Genomic DNA, 21,705 nt, shown 5'->3' with positions numbered 1-21,705 from the left:
TGTCACACTTACTTAGCTCAATTTCCCTGCAAATTTAAGATATATGCATGTGTTAGCAATTTTATAAATGTATCTGTGAAAATTGCTGACATAGGATTAAGTAATTTTCCTTTTTGCACAAGCTAAATAATGTTAGCAAATTTTATGTTAATTAAAACTGCACAAAATGCTTGCCCCATCAAGGAATACTTAAATTGACTCTTCCTCCAAGCTAACTGCATGAAAGGTAAAATATTGTTCCTATTCCTGCAGTGGCACTCTGTTCTAGACATATTGCTGCAGATTTCAATGTTTCTTTTGAATGAAAATGCTTACATTCACTTTGTGACAAAACTATTCAGCTTAACAGCACTTTTTGTGACATTAGATTTTTAAAACATTTTATCAGCATTTTCTTCTATTTTTTTTTTTTTTTTAATTAGACTATGCCCCAAAAATGCCCAGGAAGAAAAGTGGTTTTCTTATACTGTAGTTACATGGATATTCATTCAAATTATGTATGGAAGCCTGTGTCAGCTGTTCCTGTGCTGTCCTGGTGGTGTTGAGGGACAACTGATTTGAGTTGGCTGTACATAAACTAGATCAGAACACAAAAATAGTCTTTTCCTCTGCAATTTTAAATTTATGTTTCCTGACCTGATTCCCCACATTGATACCTGTATGGACAGGAGGAAGGGGTTGATACAGGAGAGCCTTTAGAAAGCTCATTGTTGCTGAAAGACACAGGAAAGATCTTCTGAAGGTATTATTGGGCTTTGCCGGGGAAAATCATTGCTGTCATGTTCAGTCCAATTGAGAAGCCACAGATCAAGCAGCTGTGCAAGGGAACTGACTTAAGGGCTGCTCTTGTGGGTCCCTTCCAGCTCAGGATATTCTGTGATTCTGTGGTCCAGTGATGAACTGCAGGTGAGATGAGTCAGTCCAAGTCTCAAGGATCATTTGAGAGATTATTTCTCAGGCCCTGAAGCAGTGTCTAGGAGGCAACTTCCCTGCTAGACTGGGGATGTTTTGTGGCAATAGGGTAGCTTTGTCTCTCTTTGCACACACCAACTCAAACCAAATTAAAATATAAAAATATTTAAAATATTTATTTTTCCTTCCAAATCAGCTGTGGTGGTGAACCTGTCTGTCTGCTTATTTGTTTCATGTTTTCTGACCAGCACCTTTAAAAATGAGCATTTATTTTCCAGTCATATTTATAAATGGTGCATCTTGCAACATCATTAAGCCATGGAATAAAAATTCTGGATATTTTTTCCCGTCTGGACTTGAGCAATTTTCTGGCAGCAAGGACACAGACACCTGAACTTAATAATGTGTTAGTGTTGTTATCATTTATTTGTACTATTTTTGTGTCCAGGAAACTTAATCATAGGCCCAGCTTTTATTGCAGTAGGGTGTTCAAATGCAGACTGAAAAATGAGCATTTCTGTAAAGAACTTTAAGCTGAAATAGTTGTCTCAGGCACTCTGAGCTGTATCACTGAGTTACCAGGGCTGGGGTTTGGCTCCAAATGCAAGCACTTTTTGGGTTAAGAATGGGGATACAGGTGCCTCCTCCTGTTGCTGAAGATCCTATTAATATCACCAGTGGATCCTGAAGCTCTTTTAAAACAAGCACCTACAAATGGGCCACTGAGCCACTGTTGAGGCTCTCTGAGCTGTGTGGGTGCTTGCTGGCCACCTGGGAGACAGCAAAACACATTAAAAGTCTTTGAGATTTAAATAAAAGTGCCATAGCTCTGCCTTGCAACACCTCTGGGCTGTTACTGAGGCTTGCCTTGTGCTAGATAACCTGGTGGTGTAAGTCAGACCTGAGAGGGAGACCAGTACAAGCTGTACCTGTTACGGTCCTGGCTGGCAGTGATGTAATTAGTATAGACTTGTCTGTAGGGTGTGAGCTCAAGCCCAGCTTTTCTAAAGTAATTCAGGAAATAAATGATCTTCTCTGAAACACACAGTGTCCTTAATGTCCTTTTTATAATGCAAGTTAATACTGCAAAAGGTAAGAAAAGGATGTGGGCCCCAGCTGCAAAGCTCAGATTGAATTCAAACTTTGCCAGTGCTGCTTGGAATTGGAAGATATTGCTCAGAGCAATCTTTAATAAGATCTATACCTTTAAAAAATAAATTAAAAAAGTCTTCACCTGTGAAGATTGCTAATAGTGCTGAAACAAAAGATATTAAAGGAGGTTTTTTAGTTGTTTTTTCTCATTTGCTGCACTGACTCAGTAAACCAACTCCAAGCAAACACATAGGGAAATAAATCTTCCTCTGTAGACAAAAGAGATCATGTCCATAGCTTACACTAAGTGATTAAATTAAACAAACACTTCCTTTCACTGGAAGCAGGAAACTCTCCTAGAAAGACTGCTATGTACAAAGTCAACTTTATTCTGTACTTTTAAAGAGCTGCAAAGACAGTTCGGAGAATTTTTTGTTGACAGAACTTTTATTTTAAATTTAATGTTGGTACTCCAGTTCCAATGCCACTTGATGAAGTGACTGGGGACTGGATCCGTGTATGAATTATGGCACTGTCACTGATGCTGACTACAGGACATATATTGTAGACAAATGCTCACATCTGTTGGCTCTTCAGGCTTTTGATTTTTAGTGTCATCAGCAGCAGCTTTTTTTATAAATTCTCTTACCTTTGTATTGATTTGTAAGGCAGGAATTAAGCAGAGAGAGAAACACGGTGCTCTAATGCAGCATTGCAGAAAATATCTCAGTAATAATTTCCATTTTAGATTGGATATAAGGAAAATTTTCTTCACTGAAAGGATGGTCAAGCACTGGATCAGGCTGCCCAGGGAAATGGTAAATTGCTTTCCCTGGAGCTATTTAAAAGAAGTGGCACTTAGGGATGTGGTTTGGCAGTGGCTGTGGCAGCCCTGAGCTGATGGTTGGACTCGAGGGGCTTAGAGGTCTTTTTCAACCACAATGATTCTCTGATTGTATAATTCCAATTCACAGCAGTAAGTGGCTGGGTGAGAAATGAAAAGCGGATTTGAGGAGCTGATCCAGGAATCCAGTCAGATGCCATGGAGGAGAAGTGGAGCTCTGGAGTAGCAAAGAACATAGTGAGACACATGGGCTGCTCCACAAAACTGGCTGCAACAGCTTCATTTCTGATGGGAAGTGAATGTAAATAAAGGAAAGACAGCACAAAGGCAACAGGAAGGGTCTGTGGGGTCTTTCTAAGAGGTGAAATTGTGGGGAATGTCTTTGGAGACAGGAAGAGAGAGTGGAAGGGGAAAGGCTGTCAGTGCCTCGGTTACTCATTTTGCTGTCATTTTGGCAGCAGACAGAATGCTCCTGTGTGTCCCTTCTTGTTTGTGAGGTGCTACACTGCATTAACAGCCCGGACCAGAAACTGTTTTAATATTGGTTAATTAAGGGCTTACTTAAACCTTTGTCATAGTGTAAGAGAATCCAGACAACAGCATGGAATAATACACAGATAAGATGTCTGTTTAGGCTTTGCCTTCAGGTGTCTGGGAAAGCCATCAGACTTCAGTTTTCATTGTGGAATGTCATTTATTCACCTCCCTTTAAGACTTACTTAATAATCCCTTCTTTTATGGAAAAGAGATTTAGGCCCAGCTGCCTACTGATGGAGTCACAGACAAAAGTTTCTGTTCCTTCTCAGAGCCTCCTTAGGGAGTCCACAACCTAAATCTTAAAATCCCCAGCCCATCTTCCAGCAAGGTGGAAGAGGAGAGCACTGGAGAGTGAATTCTAGAGGACAGATACAGCTGTGTCTCCAGTATGAACAGTGTCAGATTTCTTTCCTGAGCACTATCACTGCAATACATTGACTAAGGAATGAGGCTGGATGAAACACAAGCCTGAAAAAAATCCACCCTCCACAATGTTTTTAAAGATCCCATCCCAAAACACAGATGCATCTACACAATATTTAGATTCCAGATTTTAATGAACACTTGAAATATTTTTGTTTCAGAACAGCAGTTTGAAAATATTCTGGTCTAAACGTTTTATTAAAAAATTCCATGTTTTGCATTTGTTTTCCAAAGTGAGTTTGTGTTGATCTGTTCTAAAATCTAGTTTGCATGTATCACTTCTTGCTTCAACACTTACAAACCACATGTCAGAGTGTTTACCAGACAGGAAAAAAAACACCCTGTGATTATTTTCTTCTGGTTCAGGGTTTTAACACTGGACAACACTGTGCCCTGGATTTGGGATAGGGACTCTCATCTGTAGAATTTATCAAATCATCTTTGAAAAAGGTGGTTGCATAAATCAGGTGCTTTAATTTGGATTCACTTAAAAATGGAAGCAAAGAAAACAGATGGTGTGAGATTTTTTGGGGTAAACATTACACACAGTCCTGTTGCTGTAGTTTTATCATGTTGGGTTTTTTAAAACATAAATAGATTCTGTCAGTTTGGTGAATTCTAATATTTAAAAAAATATGACTTGCTCTAGATTATATTCAGAAATCAGGAGAAGGGCTACAATATGAGATGTTGATATACAAGTGAAACAGAAATTCTCTGCACAGTAGCAAAAGGGAGTGCTCTATAAAATATATTTGTGATGTATTTCTGCCATTTTATTTCACTTTATCCCATCACTTGCTGTAGCCCAGGCTGCAGAAAGCAGGAAACCCAGTAGGACAATCAATGACTGCTGTGTGCAGTCAGCTGGAGCAGGCTGCCAGCACCCTGTGCATCTCCAAGGGATAATGCTGGCCATTCCATAAAACTGTTCTTTCTGTGTCCACCTCAGAGAAGATTTTATCAGGGGAGCTTCCCATTAGTGGTTGTAGCATTTGTTGGTACAACACATAGTGAGGCTACCTGTAAACCAGTTTGGGCATGATATCCTGAGTAATTATCTGTTGGAGGACAATGAAATTGAATTATTAGTGTCAATTTAGGAAAAGGATCAGATCAGTGGATTCAATTTCAGGACTTATGGTTGCATAAGGTTATTGTGGTCTAGCATATGGAAAGTTTAAGAGAGTAAACAGAAATTGTCTTTGATAGTGAGAATACCAAGAGTTGCTGGGATGAGGAAGATGTAGCACTTCACATTTTAGGGATTATACTGGTTGCTGACAGATGCCGGAGTAAGACTTTGCTTTTCGATCAGATTGACCCCTGCTAATTTGCTGTGCAGGGTAACAGAACATACCTGGGATTGCTTGGGCTGAGGCTGGGTCCAGGCTTTCACCTCCTCATAGAAGTTCCCTGGTGTAGGGCTAGGAAGGGTGTGTTTCCTGGTGGGAGACAGTTCACTTACAGACAGAGAGAGAACAAAATTGAGTTATTAGGAAGAAACTGATGGAATTGTCAAGGAAAGTCTGCAAAGGTAAATTTACACAGTGTAATCTGAATAAGTTTGTAGTTTTTCTAAAGTTTTACCTTTTTTCCCTGTGCTCCCCCCATTCCTCATGGAAGCCCCCCCCTCTTGGAGCCCATACCTTCTGTAGGGCCTCCCAGCAGTGCCTTGTGGAGGTGGAGCAGGGCCAAGCAGAATTTTCATGCCCTTGGTGTGTGTTTGCTCCATCCAGCTGTGGCTGCACACAGTTGTGTCTGTGTGTAGTATATTCTCTTGTGCTGAGCGTATTTGGACTGTTGAGTCTTTCCTTGAATGATGAAGCCTTTTTAAGTGAAGGAAAGTCTTCACCAGGTGTCTTCTGATGGGTATAGAATCTTTAACTGCAGGATCCCCTGCAGGACTCTCTAGGAATTAAATCATCAGCATCAGTGCATCTGAAGGCACATCTTTTTGAAATGTTTTCCTGCATTCACATTTGAGGCACTCTACGAGTGAGAGTGCTGTTGACAGGAGAACTCCATGTCTGTTCTGTGTTGCAGTGAAGCAAGTGCAGCTGCAGTTTCCTTTTCTGGTCTCTTTGCCCCATCTATTGGTGAGAGACTGTCTTAGCTCCTGGCTGAAGTTTGTGAGTGTATTTTATAAGATCACTTATCTGCCATCTCTGCCAAACCATGCCTCAAATGGATCCTTCTCCTCACTTTTTTTACACCATTTTCTTCTCATCATCTACATTTTTAATTAAAAAGAAATGCTACTATTGATCTATGACTTGTAATTCCTTAAAATCAGTGATGACAGGGAAAATGCTGTCTGGCCATTTTCTGTCTTGTATCAGTTGCTCAGTTTCAAATCTTTACAGAGGTCTTGGGTGGGGTGGTTTGTTGTTTTTTTAAATAGAATCACAACACAAGTCCCCTTATGTTGAAAACTGAAAATTAGTGAGATTGTCATGTTAGAAAGATAGAAGGAGGCATCCAAGGTAAAACTTCAGCTCACATACCCATTTCTCACACTCTTTGTTTCTCACACTGATGAGATTCTGATCCAGAAAATACATGAACACATTTCATTCTGAGCATAGGAGAAATCCTGTCTTGTCTGCAGGGGAAGCTGGAAGTAACAAACACCTTTGTATCTCAAACAACATACTAAGATTTCTCAAGGCTGGAAACAAATCTCTCATAGGAAGACAAATCTAACAATTTCCTTGATGTATAAAAATAGATCCCTCTTTAAACCAGGTGGCCATTGAGAGAATATTTCTCCTAAGAGAAACAGCTGTTGCAAGGAAATGAGTAAGAATGTTAAGATATTTCCAGCTGAATATGTTAATCAAACTATGAAATTGTGAGAATCATTTACTACCTACCAGGTTGATATCAAGCAACAAAATGGTAGCAAATTTTATTTTAAGACACTTGAGTCATTGCAGAATTTCTCTTGGACTCATATTTTTAACCTCACCCTCCCAAAAAAAAGCAAGCGTCAAACCACAAGCCTGTTCATTCATTAGTTGCTTTCAGCAATTCTATTTTTTTTTAGAGGTAAAGTATTCACTTTGAAACAACATGAATCAAGGTTAACTTTGTCTGGATGCTCCAAGGAATCCCACTGGTCAAGCTTTGTGTTGTGGGTTGCTCCTGATGGCCTTCTACTCCTCCTTCTCTTGTACTGGAGTGGAGGATGGAGCTCCCCTTGTAGCAATGGCAGCAGTGGCTTAAGCAGAAGGAAATGTTCAACCTGTGTTCATGGCCCCTTGCTTTGGCAATAAAGCTCAGTGCTTCTGCCTGTTTCCTACAGGGCCCCTATTACACAGGGGATGACCTGAGGCTTTCAGCTACTACCAGAGAATTTGATAAATTGACTTTGTTTCTTCTGTTGCAGGGACCTCCAGGGCCCCCAGGCACTGCTGGACCCCCGGGACCACCTGGGCCACCGGTAAGAAACCCTGGGGGGTTTTGTTTTATATCAAGGAGAAGGAAAAAACAGCTGGAGAAAATTTTAGGTCATGGATTTCAGAGGGAACAGAGTTAAGGCCTCTGGCAATGTGGGTTTTCTCTTATATTTTCTCTACTGCATAACCACAGCTGGAGCACAGCTTCTCCTTGCTGAACCTTGGAATCACATTGGTGCTTCCTCGGGATAATTCAGGGTCTCCAGGGCTCCCACAGCAGTGACCTGACTGCAATGGAAGGGGAAAATGTACTTGAAGTGAAAGCAGCAATCTCCAGTGAGATTTCCTGCAGAGAACAGAAATACTGATCTATTTTTTCTCCTGATTTCATTTCTCAGGGACTGCCAGGAGAGATTGGAGTTTCTGGTAAAACTGGACCACCTGGACCACCTGTAAGTGTGGAGGAACTGTTTCCCTTACCTCAAAGTTCTTCATTACTTCAGATAATTTAATTCTGAAGTCTGCTTTGTTTCCCACATCTTTTTTGCACACATGGTTTTAACATGAGCACCAATACTGTCACTTGTAATCCAGAAATTATTCTCAGATACTTTTTGTGAGTAAGAATTTTACCAGGTGCAGCCCCACTATTCCTATGCAATTGGATCATGATATTTTCTTTATGTGATACCTTTTAAAATTCTTTTTGCATTTGAAATATTGTTTTCCAAATCTGGAATTTCCTGAATCAGGCCAAATAACTCATGATTAAAATCTCAGATTTAGCAGAGTGTAGCAATTTCTGTTGTTCTTAAGTCATAAAAGTTGAATTATTAAATACTTAGTACAGAATTGCCACCTACAGCCTGCAGTGTATGTGGATTGACTAACACTTGGAAAAGGGAAGAAAACTTTTTTCTCACCATTTTAAATGCATTACAGGAAATAATTTTAATTCTCATCTTCTCATCTCCTGAACCACTCTGTCACTATGTGCTATATAATTTAATTTTAGGTGTCTATCTACTGTATAAAAAATTACCAAGATTTAAAAGGAGAAACAGATGTAAAAGAAAAAAATATATATATAGCTACAGGTAATAGGGACTTATAGAGAATAAACTAAAATTTAAGTAAGGTACGTAAAAAATTGTAAAGATCCTCAGTACGTAAAAGCTCTATACTGGAGTTTCTCTGTAACAATGCTGACATCCAGTGGTTGTTCACTAAAACTGGGATACTGGAAGAAAGGGCAGAGCAAATATGTACACTGTGAGAATTTTTGTGTCTTTTGAGACAAAGTGGGGAAAAAAAATCAAACCAAAATGCATGAGGGGGTTTTTCTTTTCTTAAACTTAGGTGGGTGGCAGGAGAGATGAGCTGAGCATATTTACGCTGAGTTTGCTGGTAACAATTTAAAGAATTGACACTTATAGCTTATGTTTTCCTCTTGTTTAGGGGCTGCCTGGCAAAGATGGACTCAGTGGGCTTCCTGGGCTTCCAGGTCAAAAGGCAAGTGACACCACAGACACTGGGGTTAAGCTCCTTACCTGGGCAGATCAGTGGGGTGAGAAAGCAGGGGAAACAGGAAAAACACAGCTGGGATTGCAAACAGTCAGTCAGGAAATCCAGTGACTCTGGCAAGTCAAGGCACATATCCAAGGCACAAAGAAGAAGAACAAAGTGTAGCAGGCTCCAGAGATGTTCTTTTCTCACCTCCCTGAAGGGCTGGAAAGAAGAGATGCCATTCCCCTGAGTTTTCTCTAGGTCTCTGTGGCAGAAAGTTGGTTCTTTATTATTTCCTACTTCTTATGCCCCATTTGAAAGCTTTTCCAAATGATGGCTTGGGAAGGGGAATTGTTTCCTCCATTGTCTGTGGATTGGGAGAAGGGAGATAGTAAATGTAGAGAGAGGAGACACTTGACTTCTCATCTCCCTGCAAATAAGGGACAAAGAAATGTACCATGTTTTGACTACAAAGGCCAAACTAGGTTTTGGGGATGATGATTATATTAAAGATGATTATACTTAAGAAAACAGCTCTTAACTATCTGTTGCCTTGGATTGCACTGACAGAGGTTTTCTTGCTTCTGATACTTGATCCCAGGTCTAGCAGATTCCCCAGCTCCCATTTATTGATGAATAGAGGTGAGGAATTTGCAGTCCATAACATATTTCGTGTGTTAAATAAAGTTTGGATTTTATCCACACCTCTGTGTAGCACTTACCGCACTTTCCAGCTATGTAGCCACATTTCAACCACTGCAGCCTCTGCTGTCCAAGCTGACACCACCCACATTGGAAGATCAGTTTTAAAGTATTTACACAATGGATCCAGTGACTGAGGGCCCAGTCCCAAAATTTTATGATTTTTTAAACACTTTCTAACTTTCTAACCACATACAGTTTGAAGAAACTGAATGGAGGTGTTTTTTCCCGGATAATTCACTATGGACATCTTTAATGCAGCAGTGATTGTGTTTTTCCAGAAATTCTCCAGTAGGGTGCTGCAATGTGATTGCAAATGGCACTGGTATGGAAAAATATTCCAGGAAGCATATTCTCATATGACTCCATTTACACCCTCAAGGTGATCCTGAGGAACTGAGTTAAAATATTCCTCACCATTGACTGCAAATGTGCTGCACAAACACCAGAGGAGCTTGTGTATTGACCTGTTGTGTTCCCTGCAGGGAGAACGAGGGGAAAAGGGAGAGGAAGGCTTTCCTGGAAAAGCTGGCCCTAAGGTAAGGGACTTATTTCATAATCTGCTGAGTATCCACTGAGTCAACCAAGGTGTGATTTTGGAAGGTCTTATACTGAAGTCAGGAGAAAAAGATTCCTCTGAAGTTGGAGACATAAGGGGACGAGCAGATGGGGTTCACTGACTTTCATGGTGTTCCAAAATACCAACCCTTGTTTGATGCCCCTCTCTCAAGCCTAGGTGTGCGAGGAGATCTAACCTGGACCTTGCATTGGCTCCCTGCAGGCTGCATTCCCAAGCCATCCAAAAGGCAATTTCAGAGCTTGTGGGATGTAGGTAGAGCAACATGGACCAGTAGGGACCACATTTTGCTAATGAGGAAGTCTTCTTACCAAAGGGTCAAGTCCTTACAATGTTATAGATTTGCTTTTGTTTTTCCAGGGTGAACCAGGAATCCGTGGCCAACCTGGTGAACAGGTGAGCAGAAAAACAATCTTAACAGCAAACCTGACCTGTCAGAACAATAGCAAGTGACCACATGAGATAACAAAGCCATTTGCCAATGACAAGGTCTGTGCATGTCACTTGCATCTGTGATTGAAGGTGCAGCAGTTGTATGGGTGAGATTTATGGTTGATTTTAGGGGTCTTTTCCAACCTTAATGATTCTATGATTGATGGAATAAGGCTACAAGTCCAAGGCACAAATTGAGGTTTATTGGGATAAGGCACTCAATAACAATATCCCCACCCTGTGAGTCTGGACTGTACTGCTGCTATTCCAAAAGTCCTTACAATCTGCCTGATAGGCATCACTCAGTTCCCAGGAAAGTATCCTTACCTGGTGTCCTAGGTAAGGGGAAATCACCAAAGCATGGGCAAATGATTCCCCAGGAGTGTTTTCATCAGAGTCCAAGGGAGGAGTGGTTTCTGTGCCCTTTGATGTCATTTCACTGTAGCTGGGCAAGCAAAATATCAGGCTTAAAGTTTCTAGGCAGGCTTGGTCCAAGTGCCACAAGGGGCCAGATCCCATCCAGAGCACGGTCCCTTGGTCTGAATCATCTCCCCACACAGGGCTGTTTTGAATGCTAACACCACTTTCCAAGACACTTGTCCCTCTCTGTTTCATAAATGTTCTCTTTCCTGTTGTAAGTTGAATAGTGCTGTCCCTGAGAGGACTTCACTTCATACATCCTCTGAATTTTGACAGTAGTTTGCTAATAGCAGGTATATGAATACTGTTTCTTCATCAGTTGTACACCACCCTCCAGGTACCATTCTACACTACATTTCTGTGGTTACAGATCAGAACATCATTTTGGCTTATGTCAGATATTTTACTAAAGTCAAGATCCATCGGGAAAGTGCTTTCTTCTTGTCTACTTAGTTTTCATGTCTGAGGAGGGAACTGGATGGGTTTGATATGATTAGTTTTTAACAAATCCACATTGGCTGTTTTGTATTGTCTTTCTGTCCTTGAACTCATACAAACTCAATGATATTTTGCTTCAGGGCCTTTTCAGAGGCCAAATTTAAACTGTGTTTTTATTTTCCCTCTCAATTCTCCTCTGTCTCCTTCAATGTTAGATGCTCTGATTACTCTCTGAATCTCTGGAATGGCTTGGATCTCATTGTCATTTCCATTCCTGGAAGTGTCCAATGCCAGATTGGAGCAGCCTGGTTGAGGGGAAAGTGTCCCTGCCCATGGCAGGGGGCTGGAACTCAAAGATCTTTAGGGTCCCTTCCAACCCAAACCATTCTGTGCTTCCATGACAGCCAGGATCCCCCAGTAGCTCTGAGAAAGCATCATTCCATCTGCCAACAAATGCCACTTTCTTTTAAATTCTCCCAACATCACCTGGATGTTCTTAGTCATCTTCAGTTACTACAGTATCTTGTTCCTCACCTGATTTTATCTACAGACCTATTGCACCTCTACCATGATAATCTTTTGTTGTCTCTATACTTAAGATAATCTCTTTAGAGCAGGGATTACCTTTTCTTAGTTCAGTATTTGTACAAGACTTTGTGAATTTGGGTGTTATCCATGACTGATCTACTTTGTGATATTGCACTATAAATTCAGATAGAAAAGAATTATAAATAGGAAACCACATGGTTATTTTCAGATTACAAACTGGGTCAACTGGGAGCTAAATTTGAGAGTACTTGATATATTTAGGAGAAACCACATGACACAGAGATCATAGTTACTCCAATGACAAGTATTGTAAAGCACAAACTCAAAGGTAATGTTCAAACAAAAGTAAATCCAAATGTGCAATAGTGCACTCAGATAATTCTAGATCTGTTCATCAGGTGACATCTGTACTGTTCAGATGAATACACTGCAGTTTTTGCATTTCCCAACTACACCAGATCATTATGATGAAAATAAAAGTCAGTTTGTATTTCTTTTTCTGCTTTCATTTGCTTGTTTGGTCCTGCTGCAGACCAGCATGAAGGAAATACATCCTAAATTCTGTGGCATCAGTAAACAGACAAAAAACCAGAGAAGTCTTACTTGCTGCTTTAAGTAATGGTTAAAAAAAATAAGAAATTATCAAATAATCAAACTAATCTTATTCTTTCTCGGCAAAATACATCTACAGTCAGTCTCATGAGAAAATTCAGGCAGGGTCTGTCTTACAGCATTCAGATTTCACACACTTTGTCTTATTTTCAGGGTGAAGCAGGTTTTCCTGGTCTTAGGGGCTTACCTGGACTGAAAGGAGAAAAAGGAGACCAGGTGAGTGACTTGGAGCCACAAATTGATCTTCTTTTGGCCATTTAGCATCAGGAGGACTTAAGATATCTTGAGTGTCCCTAGATGATGTTGTCCGTTGGTGTGATGGCTGTGGTGAGCAGCTGATTGGCAACCAGCAAGGTTACCAAGTACCCAAGAAGGTATTCCCTGCCTAGTGGCTGTTCCCAATTAACACAGAGGTGCTAATGAACAATATCTATCCCAAATGGGAAGAGTTGTGTCATGGCACTTGTGAGGCAATAGAAAAGGTTAGAACTCTAGAGGTTAGATTGCACTTTAGAACTCCCTTTCAGAATTACTTGCCTGATTTAAGGACATTTAAAATTCTTGATAACAACAAAAAAAATTACTAATTCACCTCAGCACTGAGCCCTGGAGAAGGCTTCAGATGGCTGAATTATTTTCTGATGGCTTAACTTCTACCCAAGTCCTGGTGTCTACTGCTTCCTCTGGGTAGCTGCAGAACTCTGGAGATGTCTTAATGCCAGAAAATATTTGGGTCAAGCACCTCACAGTAAATTTAGCCACATCAGTGAGGTCTGTAATCCTGATAACTGATGACATGCTTGGATGTGATAAAGAAGGATCTAAAATCAACTGAGGTTTTTCCATGCAGTTTGCTCCATTTTATGCCTTGTTGAGCACAGGATACAGAATATATTCATGGCAAAGGTTTGAAACTAAATGGTCTTTAAGGTACCTTCCAACCCAAACCAAAACCAGTAATATGAATATTCACTCTGGTTTGTAACTGCTGTTTTGCTGCCTCTATTTTCCAATTGGAAAAATACCCCTCAGCTTTTTGTAATTGCATCAGGCAGTTGGATCTTCTACAAGCAAGTTATTTTAGGATTGGTGCTTTCCTTTCAGTGAAGTCAATTGATATTCATTGGTTTTCAAAATATAGTTGATTTTTGAAGCCATCTTCAAAATGTTACATGTTTAATTGCTTGCTCTACATCTTGGAAGATAGATAACTGAGAGTGTAAAATATTTTAGTGAGGCTGATGCATTAAAATCAAAATGTGCATGTTTCTTGCTTTCCTTTCCTTGCTTTTAGGGAGAAAGAGGAAGAGACGGTCTCCCAGCAATGAAAGGTGAAAGAGGAGAAAAAGTAAGTCATGAAATGACCCTGATCTTTCTTAGACAAGAGAAGAAAATAGACAAAGGGGCAGAGACAAGTGATAGAGGAGGAAGAGGAAGACTAGAAAATTTGGAAGACTTTTAGCTGAACTTTACAGAGAAGCAGCAGAAGTAGCTATGTGTGGGATGGAGCCAATAATTTATTAAGCAATGAAATCTGATTAAATTAAGGACAATTTTGTAAATTCAAGAAAAACTTTTGTCTTATTTTATTTTGTTAAAATTTTCTCCTTTTTTCAGTTTTACAATTGGCTGATATAAATGAGCCTAGAAATAAAATCTAAAAAGTTTTCTGTGCCTGTCTCTGGGGGATAGAACAATAACTTAAAGAACAGTTTGGGCTTCTGCCATCAAACCACCATTAATTTTAGTGAAAGTGAGAGAAGTAGACAAAGGTAATGTCCATCAAAATTTACATTCAACCCTTGTGAACATGAAGGTGAAGAAGAAACACTGACCTTGCAGAAGCTTGTGGGTGTGCAGTGGAAAAACTGCCCTCATTACAGAGGCAGTGGCATTCAGGATGTGGGTCCTTCCATCAGTCCTCACTTTATCAGTGACTTTCACCACCTGTGGAGGTTGGAATTCTTTCATGGATGATCGATTGACATCAATAAGGCACCCAAACCTCCTTTACCTGGGAGTTCTTGGTAGTTCTTGGCTTTCAAGTGCCAGGGGACTGATGTTTGTGGAGCACAGCCCACAGGAATGTCAGTGCCAGCTCTCAGGAGATCCTCCAGCAACAGCATGGTTTTAACTCAAAATTAGGGGGAAACTGGATTTAGCAACTTAAATATTTGATGAAAAACAGATTCTTTTTTTTAATAAATGAAGGAAGTTTAGCTAAAACATATTGTTCAATCAAGACTTTTGGTAAACTTTAATTTAAAAAGCAAATTAAACACCATATCCTAAACTGGCTGGGGCAACTTTAGAAATTCATCAACCTGTGAAGTCAGGTTGATGATAAAATCATAGAGGGATGAAGACAACAGAATGAGAATCCTGCATGCAACAAAGCAAGGACAGCAAAAATTCAGTCCAGAAGTGTCACAGAGCTGGGGGGTTGGGTTACATCTCATCTGGTAATGCTGCATCTCTAAACGATAATGTTGAATTTTATTTGGGAATCTTTTTATTTTATTGGTTACAATTTTTTTCCTCTCTCCAGGGTGACACAGGTTCCCCTGGACCCCCAGGCTTACCTGGAACAGTAAGTAAGATTGATTTTGATGCTGTAACAATATTCAAGGCATCATTGCACTTCCTCCACATAAATTCCTCAGAAACAATTTTCAAGTGTCTTACTTCTCTGCAGAAACTTTGGGACTTATTTACTCTGAGATTATCTCCTTTTGTTTCGGAGAAGCAATGCCAAGGTTTATTTGGTCTTTTTATTTTTTTGGTGAGGTTGTACCTTCCTCTGCCTCTTTGCTAAAACAGACCAAGAATACATAAATTTATTGTTTTCAAAATCAAGATGCAAAGTTAGTTTGAGGAGCCTGGGTATAATTACAAGTTCACTGGTGATTAAATCAGCACCCACTGAATGTAAATACACAAACGTCTGAGTTCCCTCTAAGAAAACCTGAGTAAGCAGCTTGGAATGAGCACCATCATTGCAACTAGAGGATTTATGCCAGTCACAGATCCTCCAAGACATGGCACACATCCTCTCATCAGCTCTGCTCACCACAGCTGGATGCAGCTGCCTCATTCACAGATTATGGAGAAAATCTGAATCAAGGTCTGTTGATTGGTGAAAATCAAGTGCCTAAAGACCTGGAGACAGCAGTGGTGTGCTGTAATCTGAAATGCAGGGAATTCTCAGAACTTTGGGCCTGAAAACCAAATCTTAAACACAGGATTTGATCTGAGACCTTGGAAAAGGCTTCCAAACTTAGGTGATAGAAGTGAGAATGTGATTTTTATTTTAAAGCAGAGACACATTAAGAAGAGGAAAGTTTAGAGTTTAAGATATAGAGAAAATAAAACTAGTTACAAAGGTAAACAAGAAGTTTAGAATGCAGTGCTGTGGTTTGTGTGTCATAATGTGATTGGCTAAGAAAGCTTACACTGTAGCATGAGTCCACAAGACAAAATATTTAGGATTGGGTCAAAATCATAAATATCCTTGTTCCCAGTTTTTATTGGTCAATAAATCTCTAAAAAGTCTTGTAACTAGAGGTCTTGTGACCTTCTGAACCATGTTATGAATATTTAAGCTGAACTCACCCTTCCTGTCTGTGTAGTAGTTAAAAATTAATCTCATCATCTAAAAACTTAGACGTCCCGTCTCTAACTCATTCAAAAGAAAGACTCCACGTGTATCAGACAAGAATGACCCAGTCACAACACCAAAGATGAATCTGTGTCAATAAAGGCAGAAAAGGCAGCTCACAAACAAATACAACATGGCTGGACATGGAAATGTGTGCCACTGCTCAAGCTTCCTGTGTTTGTAGGGAGTAATTATTTCTATTTGTCATGGTTTAGGAATGGTAGTCCCCAATTTGGCACCCCTGATCTCCCAAGACCCCAAAACCAGCCTCTGGTTACTCACTTCCATTTCTCCCCTCTTCCACCCACGTGTGTCCAAAGAGGAGAACTGGAGGCACAAATGGCAAAGATTGAGGGTTGGGATACGAACAATTTTTGGAAACAACAATAAGATAAGAAAACAAACAATAGCAAAACAAACAATAACAAAAGTGGACCAAAGAGGGAGTGGAGCTTGACCTGACTGCAGCCATGCCACCCAAAATGCTCCCTCTGGTCAGGACCAGCATTATCTCACTGCTCCAACAGAAAGTGCTCACTCACTCGGGACCAGCATTATCTCACTGCTCCTTTCCTTCTCCAAAGTGAGAGAAAGAAGCCCTTTCCTCCACCCCTGGCAGTGGCATAAGGTGGTATTGAATAATGATGTCTGGGCCATGCTCCCTCCCACTGACCTAGGCTGGAACCAGGGCATTGTTTCAGCTGTTAAAAGTAGGGAATGCATTTGACATGTCTTCATGTCATCAAGTTCTATTTTTTTCTTCAAAATTGTATCAGCTTTGAGAAAAGATACTGTCTCTTTCCACAAAACTTTATAATTTCTTCTTCTGGCTGTTCCTTCAGAATGACTGTGTATTCCCATTGAGATTTCATGCACGTGGTACAAAGCAGAGGGAGAACACACCAAGCTCATTCATGGTATCAGGAAATTTAATAATACAGAAGATGGCTCTAAGTGGAAAAGTGAGCTGGAGATTGCTAGCAGTAAAATTGCTATAAAATTTGAGGATTGATTGTTTTTTCATCATGGTAGGACACTCAAGATAGTCTTGAGTTTATATTTCAAATATTCTGGGAGATTTAAGATATTTGTGGGCTTCTTTCCAAACAGCCAGATGTTACAATGGGTTGCTCTTTTATAGACCTACTTATGGAATGTATGGAATGTGCAATCAGTAATGGCAGGAGTATGTGTAAACTATTGCATTTTAAGGAAAATAGGCTATCCTGGTTTTAACACTCTAATTTCTGTTCCAGCCAGCCTTCTTCACCCCACACCCCAGGATTCCTGTAAGTAACATCTCTATTAAATATGTCCTCTGGCTTATCCCCTCTTTTATCTGATAGACACACCCCTGAGGGATTTCTGTGTTATTTAAATGCTTTCAGTAAAGAACCCAGATTGAATCTGGTTCTGGGCATCCTCATCACTGTAACCAGCTATGATGAGAAGTCCAAAGCTGTGCTGGTAAGATCAGCAGTCAAACCAGCTGTGGCTGGGACAGAGCTGTGTGCTATCCCAGCCTCTAAAACCAAGTGTAAAATGAAGATTTTGTTCCCATTTTTAGCACCTAGTGGGAAATAAACGACATAACATCATCTGTGAATAAGTTTGTTACAGATCAGGAGGTTTCATGGATGGCAGAGGTAGGCTGTAGGAGTGCCATTAGAAAGAGAACATACATGCCAGGTTCTTCAGAAGCTGAGGAAGGAAATAAGGATGTGAAGTAGTATAAGGATGTGAAGTAGAATAAGGATGTGTAGGAGAAAAAGACAAGATTTCTTTGGCTTGCTCTTCCCCTTTGCTCAAAGGTTATACTTACATATATAAACACTCTATAAGGAAATAAGCAGAACAAGGACATTTTACATGGTCTTTGTAGTGCTACAGTCACAGAAAAAATTTTTCCTTTTGCTTTGTGTACATTGCTCTGGTAAATGAGCTGAAAGACAGTAAGAAATAAAAGGCTTGCAGTGTGTCAGCTGTTCCATTTGCTGGGATTTCTCCTTGTGCAAGACGACTGTGGTGACATCTGCCACAGCACAGCTCTGCACGTAGCAGTGTGAGGGAGGAGAAGGTAAGAACAGTTGGATGTACATTAAAGTGTCTGAAGGAGGTGATGAGCCTTAGGAGAGTGTCATGGGTAATGTTACAGAGGTGGCAGGACCAGCAGGATGCTGACAGGTGTCATGTGCTCTCCAAAAACCAATCCTTGCCACTGCTTCCCATTGAGTGTGTGTTGTATTGTACCAGGGAGCTATTTCCTATATATTTAGGCTAGTCAGGAAGGATCATGAAATATTCTTGGAGATGGGGCGAGAGAACCACAGTAGTGGTCAGGTATAATGGCTGGAAAGAGGCAAAAGCAGTAAAAAAAGAGGTGGCTCCTCACTTTGCCTTCTGTCTCCCACTGTGGCCAGGCACAGCTGGACCCCCACTGCACTTGATTTCCTTTAAGTAGCACAGGAATTACTGAGGGATAATTGAGACTACAGGAGGACACTGCTGAGAGCAGGTCATGGGAGCTGTAAGTCCTCTTCTGGGCCAGGCTGCTGGCAGCTGTCACTCTGTGTTTTCTGTGCACTGAGGTGTGGGTAAGAAGTGGGTGGCAATGCATTAAGAGCAGCTGCCAGTGGGCAGCACTAGCAGGCAGTGGTAACAGCTTGGCAGAGTCATGGATTTGGCAAACTGGAAAGGACTCACAGGCAGATTTTCTGGTGGGTTGTGTTAACAAAAGCCAGTTGTGTCCTGGGCTGCAGCCATGGGCAGCAGGTCGAGAGAGGTGATTCTAATCCTCTGCTCTGGTGTGACCCCTCCTGGAGTGCTGCATCCAGCTCTGGAGCTTCCAAAATAAGGAGATCTTGGATCTCTTGGAGCAAAGCCAGAGAAGGCCACAAAGATGATCAGAGGCTTTAAACTGTCAGATGGCAGGATTAGGTTAGGTATTTGGAAGTAGTTCTTTACTGTGAGAGTACTGAGACCCTGGTACAGGTTTTCCAGAGAAACTGTGGGTGCCCCATCCCTGGAAGTGTTCAAGGCCAGGTTGGATGGGGCTTCAAATGCCTTTCCAATGGCAGAGGGGTTGGAATGAGATGATTTTAAGGTCCCTTTCTCCCCAAACCATTGTATGAATCTGGGAAGAAATCCTTCCTCTGCCCACGTCTGGGGCTGTTAGATTTTGCACTGCTGTGCAAGTTAAGTATCAAGGAAAAAGTGGAAGAAAGGAAGATCTTAAAAACTTTCCTCATTTACCTATTGTGTTACTTTGCTTTGCAATTTTGTTTTCCCTGGTAATGTACATCCTTATTCCCACTCAGTAACAGCATCCCTGCCTACTAATGTACTGACCTGTGTCTGTGCTTTGTCATTGTGCTCTCTCAAAAGAGTTTCAGAATTTGAAATGTCATTACACGAAACAGCTTCCAAGCACAAAGATACGAGTTTGCAGCTTTAGCCTCTTTGCTTGAGCTGCTTTAGGTGATCCTGATGTTTTTCTGAAGGACACTAGATGGCATTAGGGACTGCCTGGTTAAAAGTCGATCTAATGGGATGCTGTTTGTAGAGTAAAATTCCTCCCATTATTTACCACAGATTACAATAGTTATTCATAATGCATAATTAATACAATCATAAGTAATATTTATGCAGCTACACTTATTTTATCTGTTAGAGAATCATTTGAAAATGGCCTGTGAATTCCCAGGTGTTGCAGAAATGATTGGCAAATAGCAGACGTAAATAAAATTCAAGCTGATTTGTCTGGCTCTGCATTTTGGTTGATCACTATTCCTTGCTTGTGTGTGTAGCTTAAATCACTGATGTTCTTACTCTTCCTTGATTGCATAATTGAAACACTTGGTATGATAAATAATGAATAAGTAATGATTGCTGTTGCCTGAATACGTACGTTCATAACAATGTACAGAAGTGAGTATTGGCATAGTGCCTGCTTTATTCCAGCTCGTTCCATAATTGTGTGCTTTCCTTTTCAATTTATAAAAAGCAGACATATGGATTTATTGATTATTGCTCTAGACCACAGGACAAAGCTGATGAACTTCTGTCTGAATGCATATTCAATTTACTGTGAGGAGGAAGTACAGGAATAAATTAATCTTATTAGGCAGTGATGGTGGTGCATGAAAAAATGTACTGACATTGCAGGAGGGAGAAGAAGCTGCATGGATGTATGGAGATTTTAATAGAACTAGAGATCAGGAATTGCTGTGTAGTGCTCACCTCTGGAAATGCTCCAGATGATCACTGAACACTTCTCTTTTATAGGTGGAATAGGGAACTGTATCTGGAGCCACTGTAGGATGACGTCAGGGCTGTGCTCCTACTGAGAGGTAGTGCAGTGGCACTGGTGCTTTTGCTATTGTTCACATCATATGGCCTTTTAAAACATTAGAGATTATTTTTTTTTATTTTGGGTATAGTCTTAGCCACTCTTCTACATGTGGGTAAAATATTCTCCTTTTAAGCTGGATATTTTTTCAGTTAGTATCAGAACAGACCAAGAAGTCTGGACAGTGATCTCCATGTCTTAGTGTGGCATTCAGTGTTGACTCATTGACCTCAAGGTCCTTTGAAGAAGCTACTTTGTGTCAGAAATGGGTAACTGATAGAAAGAGCCCACTTATTAACAGGACTAGTGTGAGTTCCAGCCCTGGAAATAGCTTTTTTTTCTCTCTTTGTCTTATTGCTTTATATCAGGGTGAACCTGGACCAAAAGGGGACAAAGGAGATCGAGGAATGACTGGAGAACCTGTAAGTACTTCAAGAGAGGACATAAGAGTGGTCAGTTTTGGAGGGGAGAAGGTGGGACATGCTCCTTCTGTAGCTGGGATGCTTCTCTCATCAGAAATAGCCACAGTGGTGCTTATCTTTGTACTGCCTGTAGAGGAGGCTGCATGACTACTGGAGTTTAAGCACCTAATCTGTAGTTCTGGGCCTTAGTAGCTGAAAAGAGGACTATGGGATTTGCTAGGCAGAGCTTGGCTGGCAGTAATTTATGTGCAGGGATTTTGAAGTGATGTGGCCCAGCTAAATTGTGCATTTGGGTACTGTATTTGTATTCTGGACTTTCTTGTTCTGGATGGAGCTCCCAGAAGAGACAGATCCCTGTGCAGTGACAGGCTCTGTAAAAATCATACTTCCTTCTCTCAGTGGAAAGAGTTCCTTTACCTCTCCCTCTGTTTTGCAGGGATTACCTGGGGTCCCAGGTGAGCAAGGTGTGCCAGGACCTGCAGGAGTACAGGTAAGAGGGGCCTTGAAGAAAATCCTTGACATGACTAGAGTGGATTGCCCTCAAGGTCTGTATCACTGTAAATAATCCTTCCTGTACACACCAGCAGCCCATTTCATTTTTTGTCTTTTTTTGAACCTACTGTCATAGGTTCAGGGAGTTCTGTAGAGGTTTTTTCTTCTGTTGGACTGCAGGACAACAGGAGGAAAATCAGCTCACAGTACATTATGTGTGTAGCATGGTGTATTGTCTGAGAGACTACTCCCAGCTTCATGGTCCTTCAAGAGGGCATCTTGTACTGCTGCTACCAAACCACAGGTCTTGCAGATAAATCACATTTCCAAAACATTGCAG

At 40.8% G+C, this 21,705-nt stretch overlaps 1 protein-coding gene across 1 annotated transcript in view; it reads left to right on the top strand.

The window, feature by feature from the left end:
* COL22A1 (collagen type XXII alpha 1 chain) overlaps positions 1-21,705 on the top strand; it is a 232,260-nt gene that overhangs the window by 155,701 nt on the left and 54,854 nt on the right. Inside the window, exons 25-35 of the mRNA XM_030943927.1 lie at positions 7,200-7,253; positions 7,608-7,661; positions 8,668-8,721; positions 9,903-9,956; positions 10,355-10,390; positions 12,599-12,661; positions 13,740-13,793; positions 14,994-15,035; positions 17,360-17,392; positions 20,820-20,873; positions 21,310-21,363. Coding sequence (XP_030799787.1) covers positions 7,200-7,253; positions 7,608-7,661; positions 8,668-8,721; positions 9,903-9,956; positions 10,355-10,390; positions 12,599-12,661; positions 13,740-13,793; positions 14,994-15,035; positions 17,360-17,392; positions 20,820-20,873; positions 21,310-21,363 — 552 coding nt within the window. The remainder of the gene's footprint in view (positions 1-7,199; positions 7,254-7,607; positions 7,662-8,667; positions 8,722-9,902; positions 9,957-10,354; positions 10,391-12,598; positions 12,662-13,739; positions 13,794-14,993; positions 15,036-17,359; positions 17,393-20,819; positions 20,874-21,309; positions 21,364-21,705) is intronic.

Source organism: Camarhynchus parvulus, chromosome 2 (assembly GCF_901933205.1).
Source record: "Camarhynchus parvulus chromosome 2, STF_HiC, whole genome shotgun sequence".
Classification (NCBI taxonomy): Eukaryota; Metazoa; Chordata; class Aves; order Passeriformes; family Thraupidae; genus Camarhynchus; species Camarhynchus parvulus.
This window is presented reverse-complemented; position numbering and strand designations above follow the sequence as displayed.